Source organism: Phascolarctos cinereus, unplaced genomic scaffold (genome assembly GCF_003287225.1).
Source record: "Phascolarctos cinereus isolate Bilbo 61053 unplaced genomic scaffold, phaCin_HiC Scaffold_726;HRSCAF=1367, whole genome shotgun sequence".
Classification (NCBI taxonomy): Eukaryota; Metazoa; Chordata; class Mammalia; order Diprotodontia; family Phascolarctidae; genus Phascolarctos; species Phascolarctos cinereus.
In genome coordinates this window covers 103,312,292-103,337,671 of record NW_027556098.1, presented here as the reverse complement: position 1 = coordinate 103,337,671, position 25,380 = coordinate 103,312,292, and the positions used below count along the sequence as shown (strand labels likewise).

Here is a 25,380-nt window from a genome sequence, read left to right as displayed (position 1 = left end):
GAATTGGCTATCTTGGAGGTGATGGGATGGAGCCCATCTTACCATATCTGCTTGATTGATCACCTACCCCCTTAGGGTCATTCTGCTGCTCCAACTTTGGACACTTCCACTTTAAACTTAACATCCGCAGTACCCTAAGTGATTTGTCTGAGATCATCTGGGTAGTCTATGGCAGTCAAGACTAAAACCTAATTCTCCTTATCTCCTACTTAGGACTCTTTCCACTTTCTTTTTTTCATAGGAATCTAAAGGTATATTAAAATTTTGAGCAGGGAAGTATCATGGTTATACTTACCTTTTAAGAATATCAGTTTATATGCTGTTTGGAGGATAGATTGGAGAAAGGATAGACCTGAAGCAGGGAGATGAATTATGAGACTATTGTAGACTAGAGTAAGAGGCAATGAGGGCCTGAATGAAAGTGGTGACTATGTGAATAAGGAGGAGACAAATGCAAGAGGAGATTTGAAGACAGAATCGGCATGACTTGGCAACTGATTGGAAATGGAGAGAGAGAAGAGAGAGTGAAGACTAGAGAATGACACTGAATTTTTGAAAGGAGTGGATAGAAGGATGCTGATGCTTTCAAAACTAGAGAAGTTTGGACAGAGAGTGGGCTCATAAGGAAAAAAAATAACTTATAGTAGTATTTCAGACATTTTGAGAGTTTGAGATGCCTATGGGACATCCAGTGATACTGAATTGGTGCTCAGGAGAGAGATTAAGGCTGGATATGTAGATTTGAGGATCCTCTGCATAGAGATAATAAATAATATTCATGGGAGCTGATAAGGTCACCAAATGAGAGAGAAGAGAAGAAGGCCCAGGACAGAAATCCTTCTCATTTAGGTGGTGTGACATGGACGAAGATACACCAAAGGAGATTGAAAAATTGAAAAAGACAGGTGGTAAGAGAGAGAGAGACAGAGAGAAAGACACAGAGAGGGAGAGAGAGAAAAAGAGGGAGAGGGTAGGAGGGAGAAAGAGAGAGAGAGAGAGAGAGAGAGAGAGAGAGAGAGAGAGAGAGAGAGAGAGAGAGACAGAGAGACAGAGAGAGACAGAGAGAGAAATATGATGAAAACTCACAGAGAGATGATCTAGGAAGACGATGATCAATAGTGTCAAATGCTGCAGAGGTTCAGAAGTGTGAGGATTAAGAAAAGATTGGTAATTAAGAGGATCATTGATAACTCAGGGAGAGTGCTTTCACTTGAGAGATGAGGTCAGAAGTTAGATTGCAAATGTTTGAGGTGGAAGTGAGAGAAGTAGAAGTGGCATTGATAAGTATAGACATCTTCCTAGTAGTTTGGCTGTGCAAGGAAGAAATGTAGAACCATAACTTAAGAGGCTGTTGAGGGTCAAGTGAGACTTCTTTGAGGATGGGGCATAAATGGGTCATCTGTTTGCAGGTAGCAGGGGAGTCATTAGATGGGGAGAGACTGAAGATTAGAGGTGAGGGATATCATTTGGGGGGCAAGCTTCTGGAGAATATGGGGGGGTATAGGATGGATGATAAAAGCAAAAGAGGCTGGCTTTGGTGAGAAAGGCTACCTCTTCGTTAGAGACTGCAGTAAAGGAGGAGGAGGGATAAAGATATAGGGTACTTGTATATTCTTCTTGCAAAACTATACAGACACAAAGGAGATACATACATATGTATATATACATATAAAATATACACACACATATCTCTTGGAGCAAGAAACACAGTAAAGAAGCAATCAGTAAGTAAGGCTGTGTGAGGACGAACAGGGGCTCATATGATTCAATTATGCTACAATATCATTAGGAAGGAATTCCTTGATTGGGGAAGGGGTCAAAATCCATCCTTAAACTATCTCTGTGGCCTTGGGCAAGAGACTTAACCTTTGTATGCCTCACTTTCCTCATCTGAAAAATGGAAATAATAACATCTACCTCTTAAGTATTGCTTTAATAATTAAATAAAATATTTGTAAAATGCTTTGCAACGCTTAAAACACTATATAAAGAGTAGCTATGATTATGATTATGATATCTAAAGTAAGTCTAGAAGAGACGAAAAAAGTAAGATTAGTAGGGAATAGGACTGATCATTGAAATAATTAACGTGGTTTAGTCAATCTAATTATATTACAAGAGGATAAAGATTGACCTGAGCATAGATAGGCAATATGTGACACTTTCTGTCATTGTGTTTACTTTTTCTTCTTGTTCCAGGCTCATGAAAAGAAGTTTAATATGAACAAGTGCATTATCTCTCTTCGAGACCAGAAAATTGCTGTTATTGAAGAGATCCAATGCCTGGTGCAAGAGCTGAAAACCATTCACTCCATCTTGCCTGAAGAGAAACATCTTCCTATTCCTGAGGTGCCCCAATTACAGCCTGAGGAAGTGCCAGAAAAAAAATACCAGTATGATGAAGAAATTCTCTTAGAGTTTAAGCTAGAGCAGGAGAGGAAAGCCGCAGAGGAACAGCAGAAAGAGACAGAGGAACAGCAGAAAGAACCAGAGGAAGGATTTATGGGCTTTGGTACAGGGAGAGTTAAAAAAAAAATCTCTCTCAAGGAAGGGGAGCTTATAAGGCAAGATTCTAAGGCAGCAAAAATTCCTGTGATGGTCGTCCCAGAAGTTCAGAAGCCAGCAGAGTTTCCAAAGACGGAGCCAACTGAAATGGAACTGGAGATTGTGAAGAGGGAAGAGATCAGGAATGTGTACATGCAGCAACATGTGATCGACAGGGTAAGGGCAAAGGGCAGTTATCCATGAAGAATCTTCCCTAACTAGGACTAGAGTTGAGGAGGAAAGAACTAGAATGGTTTCCCTCTTTACCTTTTTTCCTTTACTATTTTTCCCCCACCCTCAGCCCTGATTACCCCACCTGCCTTGGGTTTAGGTAAGTAATGTCTTACCTACTTCACCTCATTATGGGAGAAGCCAGGCAGAGATGCCACCCATTGCCTTCAGAATATCTATCTTTCATCAGCTTGGAACACCGAGCTTGGATTTCTGATACTCTATTTAAAAAAATAGAGAAGATATTAGTGCTTTACACTGGGTTTTTCTCCACTTGGGATGGAGCCCAGTTTGATCGTTAATCAAGGGCAAAAAGACGTTGATGGGATTCCTGGCCTAGTTTTCTTATACTTTAATATCCTCCCCTCCCCTCCCTTTTTAGCTGTCTGAAATTTGCTTTTCTAGCTGGGTAACCTGGACACCAGAATTTCTTCAGGAACAGGGAAAGGACTTACCACCCTACAGTTGTTTGTCAACCATCTAAAGGCAAAGTTAGAAAAGAAAGTGGGGGCAGGGCCAGTAGAAGGGACACTCTAGACCACTTTTTAGGTAATCAGAACTCAAATGTAATTAAATCTTTCCAGGGAACTTGACCACCATTATGTTCCCCCTCAATCTCTTTTCGTAAGTAGATTATTTGGGGCTGCTATGTGGCTCAGTGGATAGAACACCGACCCTGGAGTCAGGAAGACCTGAGTTCAAATCTGACCTAAGACATTTGACATTAGCTATGTGACCCTAGGCAAGTCACTTAACCCCAGATGCCTCACCGGAAAAGAAAGGAGATTGTTTGGTGGGGACTGTTAAGGTGATGGCAATATTTGAAATGTGTTCTGACTGAAGTGGCAAGTATTTTCTCTCCTTGAGAAACATCTGTTGATACTTTGAGTTGAGTTGATATTTTGAGTTCTATAATGACTCATTATTGCCAATCTAATTAAGTCTTTCCTCTGCTTGGCTTTCAAGGTCTTTCAAAATCTAGTGTCACCTTATCCCATCTACATTCCACATCAGTATTGCTTAATTGTCTTGAGTCCTTATCTATATTCTGTTGAGAACCTCTGTGGATCATTTAAACACAGTTTTCACCAAGCTAGCAGACCAGACAAAGAACATACATTTTTAAAGTAAAACATTTAGTTAGGTCTAAAACATTTGGCAAAGGAGTAGGGAAAATAGTTTCCACATGCATAATCCCGTCCCCAAACAAATAGTAGGGGAAACAATTGTCTTTAGGATTCATGTTACTGGTGTGGAGAATGGCATGGCAACTGTTTCTTGCATGGCCAGAGCAAAGTGGTAGAAGAGGGAAGAACCACTCACAGAGCATCTAAATTTACCCTGCTTACACACATCTACCAATATCCACCATTTTTTTTTCATGGTTCAGAGTAAAGAACACAGGGTTATCCTGTCTCTGCTACTGATGACCCATTTGATATTGGGCAAGTAATTTAAGTGGTTTCAGCCTCTGTCTCATCATATATAAAATGTGGAGTTTGGACTAGATGCCCTTTGAGCTCTAAATTTGTTGTCACATTATCCTCTCTCTTCTACTTTCAGCTTGTATTCAGTAGCCAGCAGTCAAACCGTGCTGCTACCACCCCCTTCTTGGAAGAGGTACCACTATAATCACTTCTCTGAAGTCTTAATTTCCCTCCTGATGCATATACTTCATGTACACAGTCTTAGAGGATTCTAAGTCCCAGGAATGCCTATAAGACCTATCCTTGAGGCTCAAAACCTCAAAGGAAATATATTTCTTCCCCCAGCCTTGTTCCTATTACATTTTTCCTCTCAAAAAATAATTTATAGGGGCAGTTAGGTAGTGCAGCGGATAGAGCACTGGCCATGGAGTCAGGAGGACCTGAGCCTCAGACACTTGACACTAGCTGTGTGATCCTAGGCAAGTTACTTGATCCCAGTTGCCTAAAAAAAAAAAATTGGAGTCCCTGCAAATTACACTATATCTAAACAGATACACAGCTGTAGTTACACATAATAAAACATTCATTAATATACATGTAGCATAGTCAAAGGAAACTACATAGGTCACATGCAGATATATGGTGTATAACATAGAAATTAGGACCAAATACATAGATCACATGCAAAACTATGATACAGAGCATCACTTAGCAAAGTTGCATACAGTAGGCCAACACAGAAGTCACATGTAAATATGTAACATCTGATACGGTTTCATACAAAATGAAATTATATATGCTCCCTTGGTTTATACCTTCTGGCTACATGAATAATATCTTTGACCAATACCCTGGGAGCATTATGTTAGCTTATTCGTGGTCATATAATTCTGACACTTTGGTGATGACCTGCTGTCATTTCTGTACCCCAACTCTCTGAACCCTGGTGGACAAGTCAGTATTCTCAGGCAATCATAGCTTCAGTGACAGCTTTAGGCAGTGGATAGCCCAGGCTTAGTGCTGTCATCTCTCATCCTCAGAAAGTCAGGCTCTATAGGCGACCTGCATTCCCTTGGCTCCTCCCCAACTGACATATTAGGCAAGAAAGGGCTCAGCCTCCTCTCCCACCATTCAGAAAGAAGTTTCCCTTCAGGGTAAGTTCAGTCTTGGCAGGTTTCCCAAGTCCTCAAGAAGATACCAACCTGTGGTTTCCCTTTCATATGGATATTGGCATTCAACTCAATTCAATACAGCAAAAATCTACTAGGCACCTCTTATGTGTCAGGCACTATGCTGGGTACTAGGGGTACAGAGACAAAGAAAGTCTTAACAGTTAAGGAACTTGTGTTCTATGGGGGATGGGGAGGGAGAGACATAACCTGTACAAAAATAAGCAAATATAAAGTGTATGCAAAGTAGTGCAAACTATTCTTAAAGACAGAGAGTGTTAATAACTGGAGGGAATCAGGAAAGTCTTCTAGGGAGAGATTTACTTGAGTAGAGATCCTATGAGCCAAAGATGTTGAAGGAGCGCATTCAAGACGTAGGTGATCACCTTCAAAGGCAATGAGGTAAGAGATGGAAGATTGTGTCTAGGAAACAGCTAACAGGTAAGTTTGGCTAGACTAGAGAATGGATGAAAGAATATAATATAAAACAAGATCAGAAATGTAGCTGCAGTGGTTGCATCAGCACTTGGATTGGTATGAAGAAAAATGGTGAGGATCACACAAAGTTGGAATTTGGCAAGGTATAATTGGTGATAGGGCAAGGGGGCAATAGATTCCAAGGACAGAACATGGTTGAACTCATTACCCATAGGGTCAAGAATATGGGAAAAGAAGGAAGATTAGAAGAGTCTTGATCAAGTGAGAGGTTAGGGAACCATGGACAGACTGGAGTTTTAAGTGTTCATAAAGAACCAGTTTATGAGGATTGAAGAAGGAAAGACTGGAGGATAGGAGACTGTGGTCAGAGAAAAATAATTTAATAATATTTCATTTTTCTAATTATGTGTAAAGACAATTTTTAATATTCATCTTTATGCAATTTCGAGTTCTGAATTTTTCTCCCTCCCCTCCCCTCTTCCTAAAACAGTAAGCATTTTGATATAGGTTCTATATATATATATGTACAATCAGGTAAAATATTATGTTGTGAAAGAAGAAACAGACCAAAAGGAAAAAAAACATGATAAAAAGAAAGTGAAAATATTATGCTTTGATCTGCATTCAGAGTCCACCAGTTCTTTCTCTGCATATGGATAGCATTTTCCCTCATGAGACCTTTGTAATTGTCTTGAATCATTGTATTGTTGAGAAGAGCTAAGTCATTCATATTTGATCACATAACATTGCTGTTACTGTGTATCTTGTTCTCCTGTTTCTGCTCATTTCACTTTGCATTAGTTCATATAAGTCTTTCCAGGTTTTTCTGAAATCTGCCTGCTCATCATTTCTTATTGCACAGTAGTATTCCATTATATTTATATACTATAGCATGTTCAACCATTCCCCAACTGATGGGAATCCCCACAATTTCCATTTTTTTTTTGCCACAAAAAAAGAGCTGCTATAAATATTTTTGTGCATGCACAGTTTGGTTGCCCTTTGGGCATAGTTCCAAATTGCTCTCCAGAATGTTTGAATCAGTTCACAACTCCACCAATAGTGCATTAGTGTCCCAATTTTCCCACATCCTTTCCAACATTTATTATTTTCCTTTTCTGTCATATTAGTTAATCAGATAAGTGTGAGGTGGTACTTCAGAGTTGTTTTAATGTATGTTTCAGAGAAAATTTTTCAGGGCTTTGTATCATGGAGGAGGAACAGTTGAAGGTGATGAGTAGATAAAAGGGTATGGTTTGTAAGGTTCTTATAAACTTTAAAAGAAGAGAGTTTGTTGAATAATAGTGGCAGAAGGACTAGAAGTGGCAGTGAGGATCTAGGGTTATGTTTCCTCCTATCCAGAATATATTTTTCTCCTCTCCTCTAGAGTTATTCTGTTCCATCCAGTGCTTCAGGGAGCATGAAGGAAGAACCACTTAATACTAGGCAGGTAGATAAGAGATGACAAGTTTCCTGAAGTATAAGAAGATAGAAAGTGTCGGGAGCAGTGGATAGAGTAGTGGCTCTGGATTCAGGAGGACCTGAGTTCAGATTCAACCTCATACACACTTACTAGCTGTGTGACCCTGGGCAAGTCACTTAACCCCATTGCCTAGACCAAAAAAAAAAAGGTAGAAAGTATGAAGCAAAGAGATCTAGGATAAAGGGGCGTTTGTTAATAATAATCCAGAAGCCTTGATGGATTGGGAAGGCAGAAAATGATGTGGATCATGGAGGGGTAGGACTGAGAGACATAGGGAGTAAGAGTATGAAGAGAGAGGATGGAGAGAGGATTTTTACCTCAGCAGATGCTGACTCTGGAACAAGGACTAAGGTAACTCTGGATAAAGGGAAGAGGGGGTGGAAATTTTTCTGCCTTACAATGGGGAACTGAACTTGGATTTAGTATAGTCCCTCACTGCCACTTGACTCCTAGAGGTCCACTAGGACCAGAGGTCCTAGATTCTTGTAGTTCTAAGATCCAGGTGGCTGCAAAAAAAAAAAAAAGACAGTAATTAAGTCCCTGGGAACTTGGCTGAACTCATGCCATACAGCTATTCTGTATTCTCATCCCAAGACTGCAGGGGATGGGGCACATCTATGACTTACCCTATAAGTGTCACAGTCTCTCACCTCTTGATCTTTGAGTCCACAGTGTGTGTGTCTGTATGTGTGCACACACACACACACATACACACATACATATATAATACATATACACACATATAATATCAATATGTATTCTAATTCAGTGTGGCTTTGGCAAACAATCTCTTTTCATTTGGTAAGTAAATCAGATGTTTGCTGGTTAAGCACTTTCTGGGCTCTTTTGGTCTCTTTGTTGTGACAATTAGTTCACATTAGTTAAATTTCCTGATGAAATTACCATAATTGGTATTGATGTCAGTTCTGTTGTCCATTTTCCATTTTTCCTTTCTTACATATTTCTTGGTGAATTGACTCACAGGTATTTTACATAGTTTTGATTATTTTGAACGAAATTTTATTTATCAAAAACTGGTTTTTGTTATTGCTACATGTTTACCCATTATTGCATCCCCAGTATAAATTCACTTTGGTTAACTCTTTTTTTTTTAGAATAGAAACATGTATTAATGCAGTCTTTTTGCTAGAATGTTTAGCATAATGAGAAAACAACAAAGACTTTAGTAAAAAAAAAAAGGCATTAATTTACATTCCCATCCAATTCATCAACTTTTAGAAAAAAATTTTGCTTTTTTGCTTTAATTTTTCTTTTACCTTTTCCTCCCTATTTTTTCATCTTTTTTCCATTCCAGATCAGAGAACTCATTATTACGTTTGATGCAGAATTTCGTCTCCTGAGGCACCAGAAACTTAAATTAGATATTGAGATGAAGTTAGCTGACCTGCACCATGTAACATTATTTCAAGAGATGCTTCTCCTTAAGAACTTTGAAAAACAAGAGAACATACTTCAAGAACGTGTCAGTTCATTGGACAGAGAGCAGCAGGATATGAAAGTATGTATACCTTACACTTTTTTCTACTTTATGAAAGTACATGTACTTTAAGGAACTTAATTTGTTAATACTAGATTAAAACCCCTGATCAACTAGGGATATATAATCCAAATATTTTGATTCTCTTTCTTCTCCTGCCTTGCCCCTTCCTTCCTTCTCCTCTACATCCACTCCTACTGTTTTTTTTTCTTCCCAGCTTCCTCTGTGCTTCCTATCTTTTATGTATCATTCTCCTTAATTACTACGCTTAGGCGATTTTGGAGAGAGAACTATTCAAATCACAGATCAAACTCCTACCAAATACCCCAGCTCTATTGTTTGATATATCAGAAATACACAACTCTAATAACAAAACCGTTTGATTAAGATATGAACCAGTGTAAATAACAAGAAAATGAACCAAGTAGTCAAAACGTTCTCCATATCCCAATATAAGTCTCCTGCATCTCTGGAGGATTTATAATATAATTCCCTTTATTCATTCTTACTCCCCAGCATCACAGGTGTGCACAACCACATGGCTGTTTGCCTGGTACACATTGCACCATTTCATTGGTAGATGCTTACTGTGTAAAGTGGTATGTTTCTTGGAATCTTTCTTGGGAATCCCTTAGGACAGTTAGAGAGTGCCTAACAGCTTTCAGAGGAAAAGGCAGCTGGGCGGTGAAGTGTCTAGAGCACGAGGCATGGAGTCAGGAAGATTCATTTTCCTGAGTTCAAATCTGGCATCAGACACTTACTAGCTGTGTGACCCTAGGTAAGTCACTTAACCCTGTTTGCCTCATTTTCCTTATCTGTAAAATGAGCTGGAGAAGGAAATGGAAAAACCACTGCAGTATCTCTGCCAAGAAGAGTCAGACACTGAACAATAACAGTTGCTTGTATTTGATAGCTAATTTAGTGTGTCTAGTAGCTGAATACCAGGAAACAAACAAGTATCTTGACTTGTTTATTTATGTTGAAGCTCCCAAAGACATTACTTTCCTTTTAAAGGGAAAAGGAAACTATTAATGAGACATCACAAACTGAATAATTACATTGAATTTGAGGTCAACCAACCTTACATGACTTTTGGATTTAGTTTCTTTATAAGCTTTTTTAAATTCCCCTAAGAGCTTAATAAATGCTTTTTCATTGACATTCATTCATATCGGCATATTGTGTTTGATAGAAAAATTGGTGAGGCCCACCTTTCCTTGTGTTTGATAAATTCCAGGAAGTATTAGACTGGAGAGCTTCTTGGGGACATTCACTAAACTGCTGGCTCCCGCATATGGAAGCATCCCCCTGAGCTCTTCATGCACCCCAGAGCCTTTATTTCCTATAATTACTATCTAAATTCTCTTACTCCTCCAATGTGTCATTATGTTCTCTCTCCTAAATACCTCACTTCTTGGCCCCACGCTTAGCACAACTGAGATCTGGCATCCATACCAATCCTCAGAACTTCTCTGGTAACCTAGGTCTGAGAGTCTCTGATACTGTTATCAGTTTACCCTCCTCACGCCCTGCCATCTACTGGGCACTTAATTAGGACATTTATTCTAGGTCTAGTCTACTCACATCCTCCCCTCTCAGAGTGATATCCTGAAGTGAAGGAGGTGAGCATATTGAATAAGATATTAGTACTTTCATTTTTACCTGTTGAGCTGTCTTTTAGATGAACTTGAGCTTTTTGCTGTTAGAAATAAGTCATATGGGGCAGCTAGGTGGCACCTTGGATAGAGCACCGGCTCTGAAGTCAGGAGGACCTAAGTTCAAATCTGGCCTCAGACCAAACTTGACCCTTACTAGCTGTGTGACCCTGGGCAAATCACTTAACCCCAAGTGCCTAAAAATTAAAAAAAAAAAAAGAAAAGAGAAATAAGTCATATAGCACTCAGCAAGCTTAGTTTTACAAGAATTATGCCAAAGATTGGATTTTCCCAAGGATTGGAACTTCTTCGCTCTGTCTTGTCTAGTATTTGGTGCCAATGAAAAAAGGATCACAACCAATAAGCCTAGTACAATTATGTGAATGTTGCAAATACCAACCTATCTTCTTTATAAACTTAATGTGAGAACCTTCCTCTGTTCAAACCAATTGTGAGAAATAAAATAGTTAAGTTTCCACATAAGTAGATAAGAAATCAGCACAGACAGGGTAATTCTGTCTTGGCAGGGGTGGTGTGGGGGTGGAGGGTAAGGGTGACAACACAATTCTAGGCACATAATGTATGTCAAAGGTGGGGCGTATAAGGAAGATTGTAACCCAGAAGGATTAGGACCAATCCTGATCCAGAAGGGAGGAGTTAAGCAATTCTAACTATAGAGCTTGCTCTCTAACTTCTGTACTTGGCGCGCCCTCCCCTTCAAAGGAGGTGTGCCTGCTTCTCTTGAGAATCGAAAGGACGCACTTCAACCTCTTTAATAAAAAGTCTTTGAGATACCAGTCTTTGCAACAGAGTCTGGAGTCTTCTTTATAACACCAATGAAGAAAATTCAGTTTAGTACACTGATCACTTCGGTCTGCAAACATCTGAGCTGTTGTTTCTCTTAATATGCAGTCTGGGTCTAGTGGAGAAAATGAACCCATATCCATTTAGTCATTTAGTCTCTCTAAATGAAACCAGGAAATACAAGGAAGTTGTCACTAACTGGAGGAGACAACTTACAGGCTGTCTTCTTAGAGGCAAATAAAAGAGTTGTGAATTGTTTTTCTTGTACACCCAAAGGCAAGAAGACACATTAATTTATGGTGCACTTGGTTATCTTGACTTGGTGCGTTCGTGACAAGGAGAAGCAACAGCTACTATGGACCAACATCTGTTGCATGGTAAGAAGAAGTAGAAGAATTCTATGAATGACTACACAAGAGAGACAGTAGGAGGCATGAATGGTGTTAAGATTTCTCCACATTGTTCATCTGTTTGGTGGTAGGCTGAAGGGTTTTTGGATCAAGCTAGATTTTCATTCCATCCTCCAAAGATAGCAGCTGTCAAGGACTTCTGATGCAGAGATGATCGGTGACGAGAACAAACCTCTCACATATTCCAGTCTAGACTTAACTTGTCTGGTCCAAAGCTAAAATGACTTTCCAGACTATCTGAATATTATTGTTCTAACAGGGGAGAAGAAACAAGTGTCCTTTCAAAACCTTAATGTCTTCAAAGGGTACTGAAGAAGTTAAGAAAAAACAGGGGTAGGGAGGTGGTGGTAGATTGGTATTGTTCTGACCAGATTGAAGAAGAGAAAGAGAAAGGAGGATAAAAGGAAGATAATTGTTTAGAAAGGAAAAGGTGGAACTTGCTATTTCTCATTGTTGGGATGTGTGAAGAGAAGAAGGCTATGCAAACACGGAGGAAGAGGTGTGGGGAACAGACATCTGTTGAGCCTCAGTCTTTCTTGAAATGGACAAAGGAGGGTTGAATATGCACACTTACAAAAAGTAGAAATGTAACAAACCAACAGGTAACCAAACATGCTTAGGGAGGTCAGGGAAGTAGGGGAAGGAATAATCACAAGGAAAACCAACCAAACACACCATCCTGATCCTTAAAGGGGAGATCAAAAAGAAAAAGAGGAAAGAAAAGAATTAGAATCTAAAGGAGATGTCTATCAATTGAGGAATGGCTGAAGCAACGTTTGTATTTGTAGTAGGAAGAAATGAAGAAAGAGAATTCCAGAGAAATCTGGGAAGTATGAACAATGACAGAGTGGCGTGAGCAGAACAAGGGGAACAATTTATTCGAAGATAACAGTACTATAAAGAAAAATAACTGAAAGATTTGAGAGCTTTGATCAATGCAATGACCAACAATGCCTCCAAAGGACCTGTGATGAAGAAACATATTACCCATCTCCTGAAAGAGAGGCAAAGGACTCATGGTGCTGAAAGAGACATACTTTTTTGGGATATTACTCCTGTGTGGATTAATTTTGCTTGACTACACTTATTTGTCACAAGTGACTTTCCTCCTTTTCTTCCATTATTTTTTTTTGGGGGGGGAAGTAATGGGATAGGGAGAGGAGAAGTTAGCAATAGTGAAATCCACAAAAAGTCAAATCAATAAGCATTTGTTAAAACCTACTCTGTTCGATGCACAGTGCAAAGCACTTAAGATACAAAGAGAAGCAAAAATAGTCCCAAGGATTATGAGGGGAGGGCCATCAAAACTTTTTTTTTTTAATTTGCTGAAGGGAAGAGAAGGAAGTTCAGAAGAAAGTACAGACAAGCAGAACAATTTTGAAAGTAACATGGAATTCTTTATGTACTTTTCTACAAAAGCAGGCAGTGTAAAATGAAGATTTACTGTTTCATATGCAATCCTCTTTTTGTGTCCTGGTATGTATATGGAAATGCTTTATTGTTTAAGTTCAGAATAAAAAATTAAAAAGAAAATAAGATTAATTTTTTAAAACAAATATAACATAACTTGACCCAAATTTGTTCTGTGCTCTTCCATACAGTTCCTTTGGGGAGCTAGCTATACATGTACTTCAACAATACTACTTTTGCCTAAAACACTTGTGAAACTCTTCTTTTTAAAAATATTAATTTATTTTTAGTTTTCAACATTCATTTCCATGTGCTTTTGAGTTTTAAATTTTTCTCTCTTTCCCCACCTCCCTCCCCAAGACAGCATGTAATCTGATATAGGCTCTACATTATACTTTCCTATTAAACATATTTTCACATTAGTCATGTTGTAAAGAATTAGAACCAATAGGAAGAACCACAAGAAAGAAGAAACAAAACAAAACAGAAGAAAAAAAAGAGCAAATACTATGCTTTGATCTGCATTCAGATTACATATGTGTGGTTAGCATTTTCCATCATGAGACTTTTGGAGATGTCTTAGATCCTTGCATTGCTGAGAAGAGCCACGTCCATCAAAGTTAGTCATCACACAACGTGGCTGTTACTGTGCACAACGTTCTCATGGTTCTGCTTATTTCACTTAGCATAAGTCCATACAAGTCTTTACAGGTTTTTCTGAAGTCTGCCTGCTCATCATTTCTTATAGCACAATAGTATTCCATTACATTCATATACCACAACTTGTTCAGCCATTCCTCAGTTGATGGATATCCCCTCAATTTCCAGTTCTTTGCCACCACAGAAAGATCTGCTATAAATATTTTTGTATATATGGGTCCTTTTCTCATTTTTATGATCTCTTTGGGTTACAGCCCTAGAAGTGGTTTTGATGGGTCAAAGGGTAAGCACATTTTTATAGCCCTTTGGGCATAGTTCCAAATTGCTCTCCAGAATGGTTGGATCAGTTCACAACTCCACCAACAATGTATTAATGTTCCAGTTTTCCCATGTCTTCAACATTTATCATTTTCCTGTTTTGTCATGTTAGCCAATCTGATAGGTGTGATGTGGTAACTCAAAGTTGTTTTGATTTGCATTTCTCTAATCAATAGTGATTCAGAGCATTTTTTCATATGACTATAGATAGCTTTAATTTTTTCATCTGAAAGCTGCCTGTTCATGTTCTTTGACCATTTATCAATTGGGGAATGACTTGTATTCTTATAAATTTGACTTAGTTGTCTATATATCTTGGAAAAGAGGCCTTTATCAGAGTAACTAGTTATAAAAATTCTTTCCCAGTTTTCTACTTCCATCTTAATCTTGGTTACATTGGCTTTGTGGAAAAACTTTTCAATTTAATGTAATCAAAATAATCCATTTTGCATTTCATAATGTTCTCTATCTCTTGTTTGGTCATAAATTCTTCTGTTCTCCATCAGTATGAGAGGTAAACTATTCCTTGTGAAACTCTTCTTTTAAAGCTTTCTTCAAAACCAGTTTATGAATCACACAGGAAAATCAGCCTCTGGCTTTATTTTTCACACTTGTTGATAAACTTTATACCCCAGACTCTAGAGCCAATATGTGGCATTTTGGTGGGTAACAGTCACGTAAAAGAAACATAAACCCCTTTATGAATTTAAGAGAGTCTGTTTTCTCCCTGAGAGGCAACAGTGGTGTAAGGGTCAAGAAGCCTGTGATACTTATTAGCTGTGTGACTTAGAGCAAAATTGCTTAATAACTTAGTGTCTTGGGAAACTAAGATTGTCAACTGCAGCCTTTCATTGGCCGAAGGAGTTCCTATGCTAGGAGTTTCCAATGCTGATGAAGTCATAGATCTGGACCAAAACCAACCAACCAATAAATTAACAAATAAATAAACAAATACAGTTCTTACTTCCACATTGTGGCAGTTAAGGGCACAACGACCCTGTGATCTAGAAAATCCATGTAAAATTTTTTGTCCCTCCCCTTCGAACCAGAGAAGAAGCCTGAATTTTTTATTTTTCTTTCATGGGGTAGTTACAGTATTAACAGATAAAATATGTTGATATTATACAATATTATACATATATTTTAGGCATTTCTGAGTTTCTAAGCTTTTTCTGTGTCATCTGCTGGACTTTGTGTGTTGTCTGAAGCTTTTGTAAAACTCTCCCAAAATTCCCATTTAATTTCTTATGTAGACCTCATATCAAGACCCTGGTGAGGAAAGTCGTGACGTGGAAGGGGTTATTATAGATAAGTAGATAGATAAAGGAATAAATGAACAAATAGATAAATGGATAAATAGATAATAAATAAAAAATAGAATTCCCACTGAAATTTGTAATGCATATGTGTCCCAAGTAACAACCACTAGTATCTGGCCCTGGCAGATTAAAATCTTTTGTGTTTTTTTGTTCTTGTTGTTGTTTAGTGGAAAATAAATGAGAACCTTGGAGAGATGGAAGAAAGAAAGAATGAAATTAACAGGCTTCAGGAGCAAGAAAAGGCAATTTATTCCAACTTTCAGGCAACTCTGGGAGAAAACAACAAATTTGCAAGTTTCCTCATGAAAGTGTTGAAGAAGAATATTAAGCGTGTAAAGAAAAAGGAGGTGGAAGGAGAGGAGGGTTTGTATTAATCTTTTATATAGGCTTTTAAAGTCCAACATAGGACTTTATAGGAGGGCAGCCCCTTTAAAAATATTCTCATTTCTATTGAAACTTTTGGGTTTTATATCATAATAATTTCTGAATCTATCCTTCCCCAATCCCCTATCCAGTGAGCCATTCCTTGTTACAAAGAATAAAAAAAGAAAGAAAAGGAGAAATAGTTCAGTAAAACTAACCAACACAATGACTTGGTACAGTATATGTAACATTCCATGTTCATAGTCAGTCTCCCAACTATGCAAAGAAGGGAAGAGAGAGTGGTCCACTTTCTTAATTCTTCCTTGGTGACATTTCAATAACCCAGCATTTCAGGTCCGTTCTTTTTTTCTTTCCATTTATATCATACTTGTCACTGTGTGTATTGTTTTCCTGGTGCTGCTAATGTCACTGCATCCATTCTTCCTCCTTGCCTGTGCTTCTCTGATTTTTTGATGTTTCCTAGTATGTAGTAAGGTGCCACAGTGGATAGAGGCTAGGCTTGGAATCAGAAGACTTGAGTTCACATCTGGCCTCAGAGACACTGACTAGGTGACCGCAGGACAAATCACTTAACCCTGTTTGCCTCAGTTTCCTCATCTGTAAAATGAGCTGGAGAAGGAAATGGCAAACCAATATCTTTGCCAAGCAAACCCCAAATGGAGTCGTGAAGAGTGGAACTACTGAACAGCCACAACACAATATACCATTAATTTTGTGCACCATGATTTTTCTTTAGCCATTCTCCAGTTGTTGATCAACTACATTTCCATTTCTTTGCTGCTACAAAAAAAATGCTGCTATGAATATTTTGGCATATGGGGGAACCTTTCTGTCTTTGATATCCTTAGGGTATATGCCTAGTAGTAGGATCTCTGGGTCAATACATAAGGATACTTCAGTCATTCCTCCCCCACCCCACCCCTTTGAAAGCATTATTCCAAAGTGCTTTCCAGTATGATTGGTCCAATTCATAGCTCACCAATGCTGAATTAGAATGAGTGAATGTCTTCTTATATTTGAAAGCAACAAGACCATAAATTCAACAGATGTCACTTTTTCTTTTTGATTACACATATTTATGCAGATGAGCAGACTTAGACTTAGAAAGTGTGTTAGATCTGGAGAGAAAAGATATGGTCTGGAACCCCAAATTGGTCACTTATTATGTGAGTGATCTTGGTTGTTTATTTTACTTGTCTGATCCTCATGTCTTCCCTTGTGAAACAGAGATACTTTATAGAGTCATTGTGAAGATACAATGATGAGCGTATGTAGAAAATGCAATATAAATATAATATTTAACAATATTAATAATCATATTGTAAGAGGGAAAGGGAATTGAAATATCTTCACAATAATCCTGAAAGGCAGGTGCTATTTTTATTCCCATTTTACAAATGAGAAGCTGAAAAGTTGTGACTTTTGCATTACCACATGGCTGGTAAGTGTCTGAGATGAGATTTGAACTCACATCTTCCTGATTTCCAAGGCCACTACTCTATCTGTTACAAAAAGATGCTTCCTGTTATGATACTGGAGCACTGTTAGACCCTACCTGACTTCTCTGGTCCAAATTGTTTGAATCTAATCAGTGACAGGAAAGGAGGGACAGAATCAGACATTCTTATCGAATGATTCAGTTTCGTTTTATTCTGCATCTGATTCTTGTCATTGACTTGAGATTTTGACTTTGACCTGCGTTCTTACCTCATCTTTTTGTTGTTGTTTTTATTCTAGCTTGACACTGCCCCTTACCCTGACCCACCTTAATTTTGATTCTTTGACTCCGATGAATCATTTGAGCCATGTGGCTAGAGTGCTGGGTTTGGAGTCTGGAACCTAGGTTCAAACTGCTTCTGAAAACTGCTAGTTATAGGATGCTGAACAAGTCCCTTAGCCCTTTTTTGAGCCTCAGAGTCCTCATCTGTAAAATGGGTATAATATCCCACAGGGCTGTTTTGAGGATCAAATGAAATAATGGCTAAAAAAGGGCTATCAATCTATTTTTTGACGCACGTTCACTCTAGATGGCTAATAAAATTAACTTATTTTTGTCATGACACAGTCAATGGTTTGAATTTGTCTATGGCTCTTGGCTGCCCACTAGTGGCTGTTTTCAGAGCAACTTCTGTGAATACTGTGAAAAATGCTTCGAGCTAAAGCCATGAATGCTGCTGGCTCAAATAATTCAGATTTCATATGATGATAGACATAAGTCATTGATCTTGGCAGTGACATTTTTTAAAATTGTGTTTGTAGAGAATATTCTGGCATTCATGCACAGAATAAATTGGTGCTTGGAGAGACTGATATTACTCTTACAAATATAGTAGAGAATCAGCCAATGCTCAGTCATGGCTCGTTACTTGTGAGAAATCTTTGATATTACAATTGGTTTTTATAGGAGATACAAAGGACAGGCCAGAACTTTCAGCCTATCCGAATGTACTTCCTGTCATGCTAGAGCAGTATCCAGGCCCTGTTCAGAACCTGTAGCGAGTAATCCAGATGTGTTCTCGGTGGTTCAGTGGACAAAGCACTGACCTAGAATTAGGAAGAACCAAGTTCTTATCATACCTTGGGCACTTACTGTCTGTGTGACCTGAAGCAAATCACTTAACCTCTGTCTGTCTCAGTTTCCTCTTTTGTAAAATGGGGATTTTAATAATTGTGAGGATAAAATGAGATATTTGTAAAGCATTTTGTAAACTTTAAAGAACTACAAAAAGCTAGATGTTGTTACTGTTGTTATTATTATTAATAAAACATCAAGACTTTGCAGCTTGATGCACTTTAAATGAAGTGGGCTGGGCTGATTTGATTTGATTGATTGATTTAATCAACCCTAACCTTAAATAATAAGCAAGACCAGTGAATGAGGGTATTTCTTTTACTCTCATTTAATTTAGAGGACAGAGTAGGGATAAATGAATAAAAATACTTTGTTGTGTTTTTTTTTCTTATTTATTTTCTTAAGTTCAAGGAATAGATCAGCCTTTGAAAATTTCCTTTGTAGTTGTTCTTAGTAGATTTGTTTCATACTTGCTTTTAACAAGGACATATTTCTATTTCAGAAGAGGATGAGAGTAGCAAAGAAGACAGTGATGATGAGTCCAGCTTTGAGAGTGATGAGGAGGAATCTGAATCAGAGGATGAAGCTTTTGATGAAAGCATGGGTTTAGCAAGTAAGTTAGATAACCTTGCACCATCTTAATTACCTATAGTACCCTGATTGACATCACTGAATAAAACAATTGCAGTCTGAGCATATAATTCCACAGTGAGTTTGAAGGTATGCATGTTAGTATGCTGTTAGGTATGCATCCCAGCTGATAATCAATGGGGAACTCTTTTTTAATGACCTCCCAACCAGGCAGGAAGCTCTGGAATGTCAGCTGAATCACTTCCAGAAAAGTCTCAAAGTCAGTCTAAAGTTATGAAGCAATTAAAAAAAATTTCACAGTGACACTAATAGATGATCAAAATTTATGTTTTCCCACAATGCTCACATTTCTGAGGACCCACTTGATTTCCTATATTGCTAATATTTTAGGTTACTTCAATTTGTACTCATTTCTCAGAAATCATTGCTAATTATACTCACTGTTTTTTGTGAAACCAGTCCTGAAGAAAGTAGATCAAGTTTCTTATGTTTTCGGTAGATGAATGAATACTCTTAATAGGAAAAAAAAATTCTTATTTGGTGTTCTAGAATGTTTCATACAGGATGTCCCAAAAGTTTAATAGTTATTAAAGCTATTAAAATGTAAAACTTCACTAAGACTTTTGGGAGACCTTGTATAAGTCTCTAATAAATAGTCCTTGGACAACAAGTATTATCTGCATTTTCATGCAGGTGCTGAGTGAGTCCTAACTAGCGGAGAGATAACAGAGCTATTATTTGCCATTGGCTATGCTAGGACAGTGACTATAGCAGAATGGTCAGCAGGTCACCAAGTGGAATTTCAAATTGCAAAAAGGGTTAGACTCCTAGCACTTCTGAATTCATACCAAATAAGACATTATATGTACCTTTGTGTTCTCAGATTGTGACCCAGCCCTTTATGAAATGACTCTTCAGCTTCGAGAGAAAAGGTTGGACATTGAAGAGGCCTTAAGTGATGAGAAGAAACTGCTTGATAATCTCAGAAAGGAATATGATGTGATGAGCAAAAAAGTATGGTGGCCTCACAGCTTGTCTTATCCTCTTTTCCAGTTACTCCTACCATGTTGCCATGCAGGGGTGGGGAACCTGGCCTCGAGGTCACCTGTGGCCTGCTAGGTCCTCTCTTGTTCTGTAAAGCTCGGACTCAGTCAAAAAGGCTGCACCTGAGGACCTAGAAGGCCACATGTGGCCTCAAGGCTGCAGCTCCCCATCCCTGCTAGACCTATAGATGTTGGGTTTTAGATATTACTTCCTGGTTCATAAAAAAGAGAAAACAACATTTCAAGGGCAATCAATCAGAGGTGGTGGCTGGGTTGTCTTTTTTTTTTAAATGAGTGTACCAATTGTTCCCAAATGACCGATGAGGTTAAGTAACTTTGTACTCTTCCTCCTCTTCCTCTCTAAATAGTTCCAAAACAACACCACTTCAACTTCATTCATATTCAGAAGGTTTCTTCCAGTTCCAAATGGAAAACTATTTGAAAACTGCTTGTCTTTTGCAAAGGACTAAGAGTGTGCATTGTAATTAGCCTTTTCAGTTCCGAGTTTCTGTTCTTCCTTGATGGAATTATATTTCCATTGGTCATTTTTCTCCAGGTTACAAAGTAATTGAATGTTATTGGCCCCAAATTGAAGAACGCAGCAGGTGTCCTGCAGAGATTATTGTTTTTTCACCTTAATGTTGCTCATATCGGGAGGGGGCAGGGAGAGAGGTAACAAGCATTTTTTAAGACTGTATTATGTGACAGCAACCCTAGGAGGTAGGGGCCATTATTATCCATTTTATAGTGGAGAAAACAGAGGCAGATAAGGTTAAGTGCAGGGTGATGCAGCTAATAAATGTCTAAGGCCATGTTTGAACTTAGGTCTTCCTGACTCCAGGCCCCAGTTCTCGATACACTGTGCCACCTGACTGCCGTGTGAAGTCCAGAGGGCATGGTCTACCATTGCATTTAGTACTTCCCTGATTCCAGATTGATGCTTCTGAGCACCACAGGATGTCCACAGTGCCCGGGTGCATATAGATGAGAATAAAGAAATTGTATAAATCAGGACTTAATTAGGAAAAAAAACTAAGGAATCTTTTTAGCCCATCAAACGATACCTTTCAAAGAGAAGAACAACCAGGAAAGCTGACACTGATCATGTTCTTATCTGTCCTCTGTTTATGAAGCCCAGGCTGAATACTCTCAAAGGAAGCTAGTTGCCATAATGGAAACAGTTATTCTTGGAGTCAGGAAAACCTGAGTTCGAATTCTACCTCAGATACTTAATAGCTGTTTAATCGTGGACAAGTCACTTTACCTCTCTTATCCTTAGTTTCCTTATCTATAAATAAGGATAATAATAGCATCCAAGCCACACAGTTGCTGGGAGGATTAAATGAGGTAATACACATAAAATAACGGTTTAAGCGGTGTATAAATATTAGTTGTTACTAAGATTTCACCCATGGTGACTTTCTGCAGGTAAAAGTGGTAGTCAACAATCTGGAAACAGCGGAGGAAGCGCTGGAGGCTTATCAGCGGGAGAAGCAGCAGAGACTGAATGAGCTGCTCGTGGTGATACCTCTGAAGTTACACCAGGTAATGGGGTCACTCAGTTGCACGGCTTGGCTTCCATCTCAGCTCTATTTACAGTAAACTCACAGTACTTCATATCCAGAGGCCGCTAAAGGGAACAGATCCCCCTCTATCTTTCTGAGAATTCCAATTTTGTTAGAATCAAATTCAGTTTGATTCAACAGGTTTTTATCAGATGCCTAATTTGTGCAGAGCAGCACGTCCTAGTGGGCAGAGGGTCAGCGTTTGAGTCAGAAAGAGCTTGGGGTCAGATCCTACCTGCAGGAGGTATGACTGTGGGTGAGTCACTTAAAGTCACTGTGGTTCAAGTAATTCTCTTGAAATAGAATTTTCAGAAGAATTTCCAATCTGCATGAGTTAATTTCAATTTGTATTAGAGAAAGTTTCCACATTTGAAATCCTCACTCTTATGGAAGTCTCAACCCTCTACGAAATGTACATGATACTGCACTGACCAGAGAGATGCAAATATGAAAAATAATATGTTCCATTCCGTACAAGAGGTTCTGATAACATAAGGGAGATAGGACATGAGCCCAAGTGAGGATAATGTAAAGTAAAATGTAGTGGGGCAAAGTGGGAAGTGGCGGGGGTCAGAGTGCCCTTGAGAACTCATTGCTTTGTGGTGATCATTGAAACAATCTGGTGCTGGCTAAGAAACAGTGGTGGACCAGCCGAATAGATTAGATACGAAGTAAACAAGAGTAAATGACAAAGAGTAATCTAGTGTTTGCTAAGCCATAAGAGCCAAGCGCTGGGGGCAAGAACTCCCTATTTAACCAAAATTGCTGGGAAAACTGGAAAGCAGTTTGGCAGAAACTAGGCATAAGGCAACATCTCACACCTTACACCAAGATAAGGTAAAAATGTGTACGTGATTTAGACGTAAAGGGTGATATCATAAGCAAATTAGGGTAACATGGAATACCTTATCCGTCAGACTTAGGGAAGAGGAAAGATTTTATGATAAAACAAAAGATGGAGAGCATTATGGGAAGTAAAATAGATAATTTTGGTTACATTAAATTTAAAAGGTTTTGCATAAACAAATCCAGTGCAGCCAAGATTAGAAGGAAAGTAGAAAGCTAGGGGGTGGGGAAGAAATTAAAGCAAGTTTTTCTGATAAAGGCATCATTTCTCAAATATATAGAGAACTAAGTCAAATCTATAAAAATGAGTCATTCCCCAGTCAAATTATATGAATAGGCAGTTTTCCGAAGAAGAAATCAAAGCTATCTATAGTCATATGAAAAAAAATCTCTAAATCACTGTTGATTAGAGAAATGCAGATTGAAACAACTTTGAGGTACCACTTCACATCAATCAGATTAGCTAATATGGCAGAAAAGGAAAATGACAAATTGGAGGTGAGGTGGAAAAATTGGAACACTAATGCACTGATATGTGGAGTTGTGAACTGATCCAACCATTCTAGAGAACAATATAGAACTATGTCCAAAGGCCTATAAAACTGTGCATATCCCATTGACTCAGTAATATCACTACCAGATCTATATCCCAAAGAAATCGAAGAAGAAAGACCTATATGTACAAAAATATTTATAGTAGTCTTTTTGTGGTGGCAAAGAATTGGAAACTATGGGGATGCCCATCAATTGGGGAGTGGCTAGACAAGTTGTGGTATGTGATTGTGATGGAATACTGCTGTGCTATAAGAAATGACGAGCACTGTGCTTTCAGAAAAAACCCAGGAAGACTTATATGAACAGATGCAAAGTGAAGTGAACAGAAACAGGAGAACATTGTACATCATGACAACAATATTGTAGAATGATCAACTGTGAATGCCTTAGCTATTCTTAGCAATACAATGATTCAAGACAATTCTGAAGCACTCAGGGTAAAAAATATTATCCATCTCCGGAGAAAGAACTGATGGGGTATAAATACATATTGAATTTTAAAAAAACTTTATTTTTCTTATTTATTTATTCATCCATCCATCCATCCATCCATCCATCCATCCATCCATCCATCCATTTGTTTGTTTGTTTATCTAGGTCTATATTTTCTATTGCAACATGGCTAATATGAAAATAAGTCTTGCATGATTGCACAGGTAAAATCAATATAAGATTGTTTGCCTTCTCAAGGAGGGGAGAGGAGAAGAAGAGAGGGAAAGAATTTGGAACTTAAAATTTGAAAAAAAATTGTTTTTAAGTACGATTGGAAAAAATATAAAATTAAAAACAAAAACTCACTGCTTTGGAAGGCAGCTCATCCTGCTTTTGGCTAGTTCTGCCACTGGAGGGCATCAAGGGATGGTTGTTAGGAATGCACGCTTCGGTTACGGATTATACTAGGTAAATTCCAAGGACTTTCCTAGTGCCAAGATTCTCTGGTGGTATGGTGGAAAGGGCGCTGAATTTAGATTTAGAGGTTCAAATACCGTCTCTAATACTTATTTGAGGTACAACCTTTAATCTCTCTATAGTCTAAGCTACTTTGTGAAATGGAAATTAAAATAATATTTGTACTACCAGCCTCATAGATTGTTGCGAGAATCAAATGAGTTAAGAGATAGCAAACACTTTGTAAACCAAAAAATGTTACATAATTATTAGTTATTATTAGATAGAGGGTGCAATAAATTTGATTTGAGACAGAGAGGTCTGCAGCAGCCAACCTGTCTGCTCATTTCCTTCAAAAGGCAAAGGCCACAAGCAGTTTAGACCTTTTCTAAATCATAAAATTCTATCACAAGTCAGTGCTCCTAATATCCTATTATTAAGCATAGGATTGTTATTTAAATCTGTTTTATTGACTATGATAAACACTGTCTTTCCTTCACCATCTGTAGCCAGTCATTTATTAAGCAGTAAAGAGCAGAAGGTGTGCACAGGTTATTTATGATGTCCTGTTGAAGGTGAACCATTCCAATTCTGATATGAAGCTTGTGCCTTGAGAAGGCTATAACCTTCATGGACACAGGGCCATTTTACATATCATCTTCTGTAAAGCCATAAAACAAATCCTCTCTTCTTCTTTCCCCTTGCCTGGCCCCTTTCTTTCTTTCTTTCTTTCTTTCTTTCTTTCTTTCTTTCTTTCTTTCTTTCTTTCTTTCTTTCTTTCTTTCTTTCTTTCTTTCTTTCTTTCTTTCTTTCTTTCTTTCTTTCTTTCTTTCTTTCTTTCCTTTCTGCTTTCCTTCCCTCCTCTCTCCCTCCCTGCTTTCTTTTCTCCCTCTCTCATCTTCCTCCTCCTCACCTCTCCCCCTCCCTTTTGATCTGTTTCCCTCTCGTAACCCCACCCCTTTGTCTTCAATCTTTCATTTATCTGACTATTATAGCAAGAATTAACTTTAAATTGCATAAAGCTAAAGAGCTAGACTTTACGACCATGACAAAGAAAATTTCTCGTAACTTAGTAACTTAGTTTATTCTGTCAACATAGAGCTTTATTTTCGAAGAAAAGGGCTTAAAGTAACAAACAATACATTCTTGAATAGTTCTGGTAACCTGTGATCCTGCTTTATGGGCTTGAAGGTGGAACAAACTCCTCTAAGGTTTCTATACCCAAAGGAATTGATCTGCTGATCAATCTAGGAAGTCAAGAGAAAGTGCAGGATCTCCCTTGGTTACATCGTTTTGATTCAATGCTCAGTGGCTCTGCCTGTGATCTCAGTTTGGGTGTTCTCTCCAAGATGCAGGCCCCAGCCCACCCCTGCCAGCCCAGTGTGCATACCCTCACATAAGTTTGCCACTGGGGGCTTTGACCATGACAACCCATCACTTACTCTGTGGAACGAAATCCAAGTCTAGTTAGGTGCCTGCCTAACTAGATATACTAACTTTGATATACTAAAGGATACTTCTATCTTTAGTTTTTGCCAGAACTGGGACAAAAGGCTAGTGACTATAACAG

General features: G+C 38.3%; 1 protein-coding gene across 1 annotated transcript in view; it reads left to right on the top strand.

Moving 5' to 3' along the window:
* Positions 1-25,380, top strand: part of CFAP44 (cilia and flagella associated protein 44) — a 142,243-nt gene that overhangs the window by 105,461 nt on the left and 11,402 nt on the right. The window contains exons 25-30 of the mRNA XM_021007126.2: positions 2,200-2,721; positions 8,608-8,811; positions 15,534-15,729; positions 18,825-18,935; positions 19,797-19,927; positions 21,385-21,501. Coding sequence (XP_020862785.1) covers positions 2,200-2,721; positions 8,608-8,811; positions 15,534-15,729; positions 18,825-18,935; positions 19,797-19,927; positions 21,385-21,501 — 1,281 coding nt within the window. The remainder of the gene's footprint in view (positions 1-2,199; positions 2,722-8,607; positions 8,812-15,533; positions 15,730-18,824; positions 18,936-19,796; positions 19,928-21,384; positions 21,502-25,380) is intronic.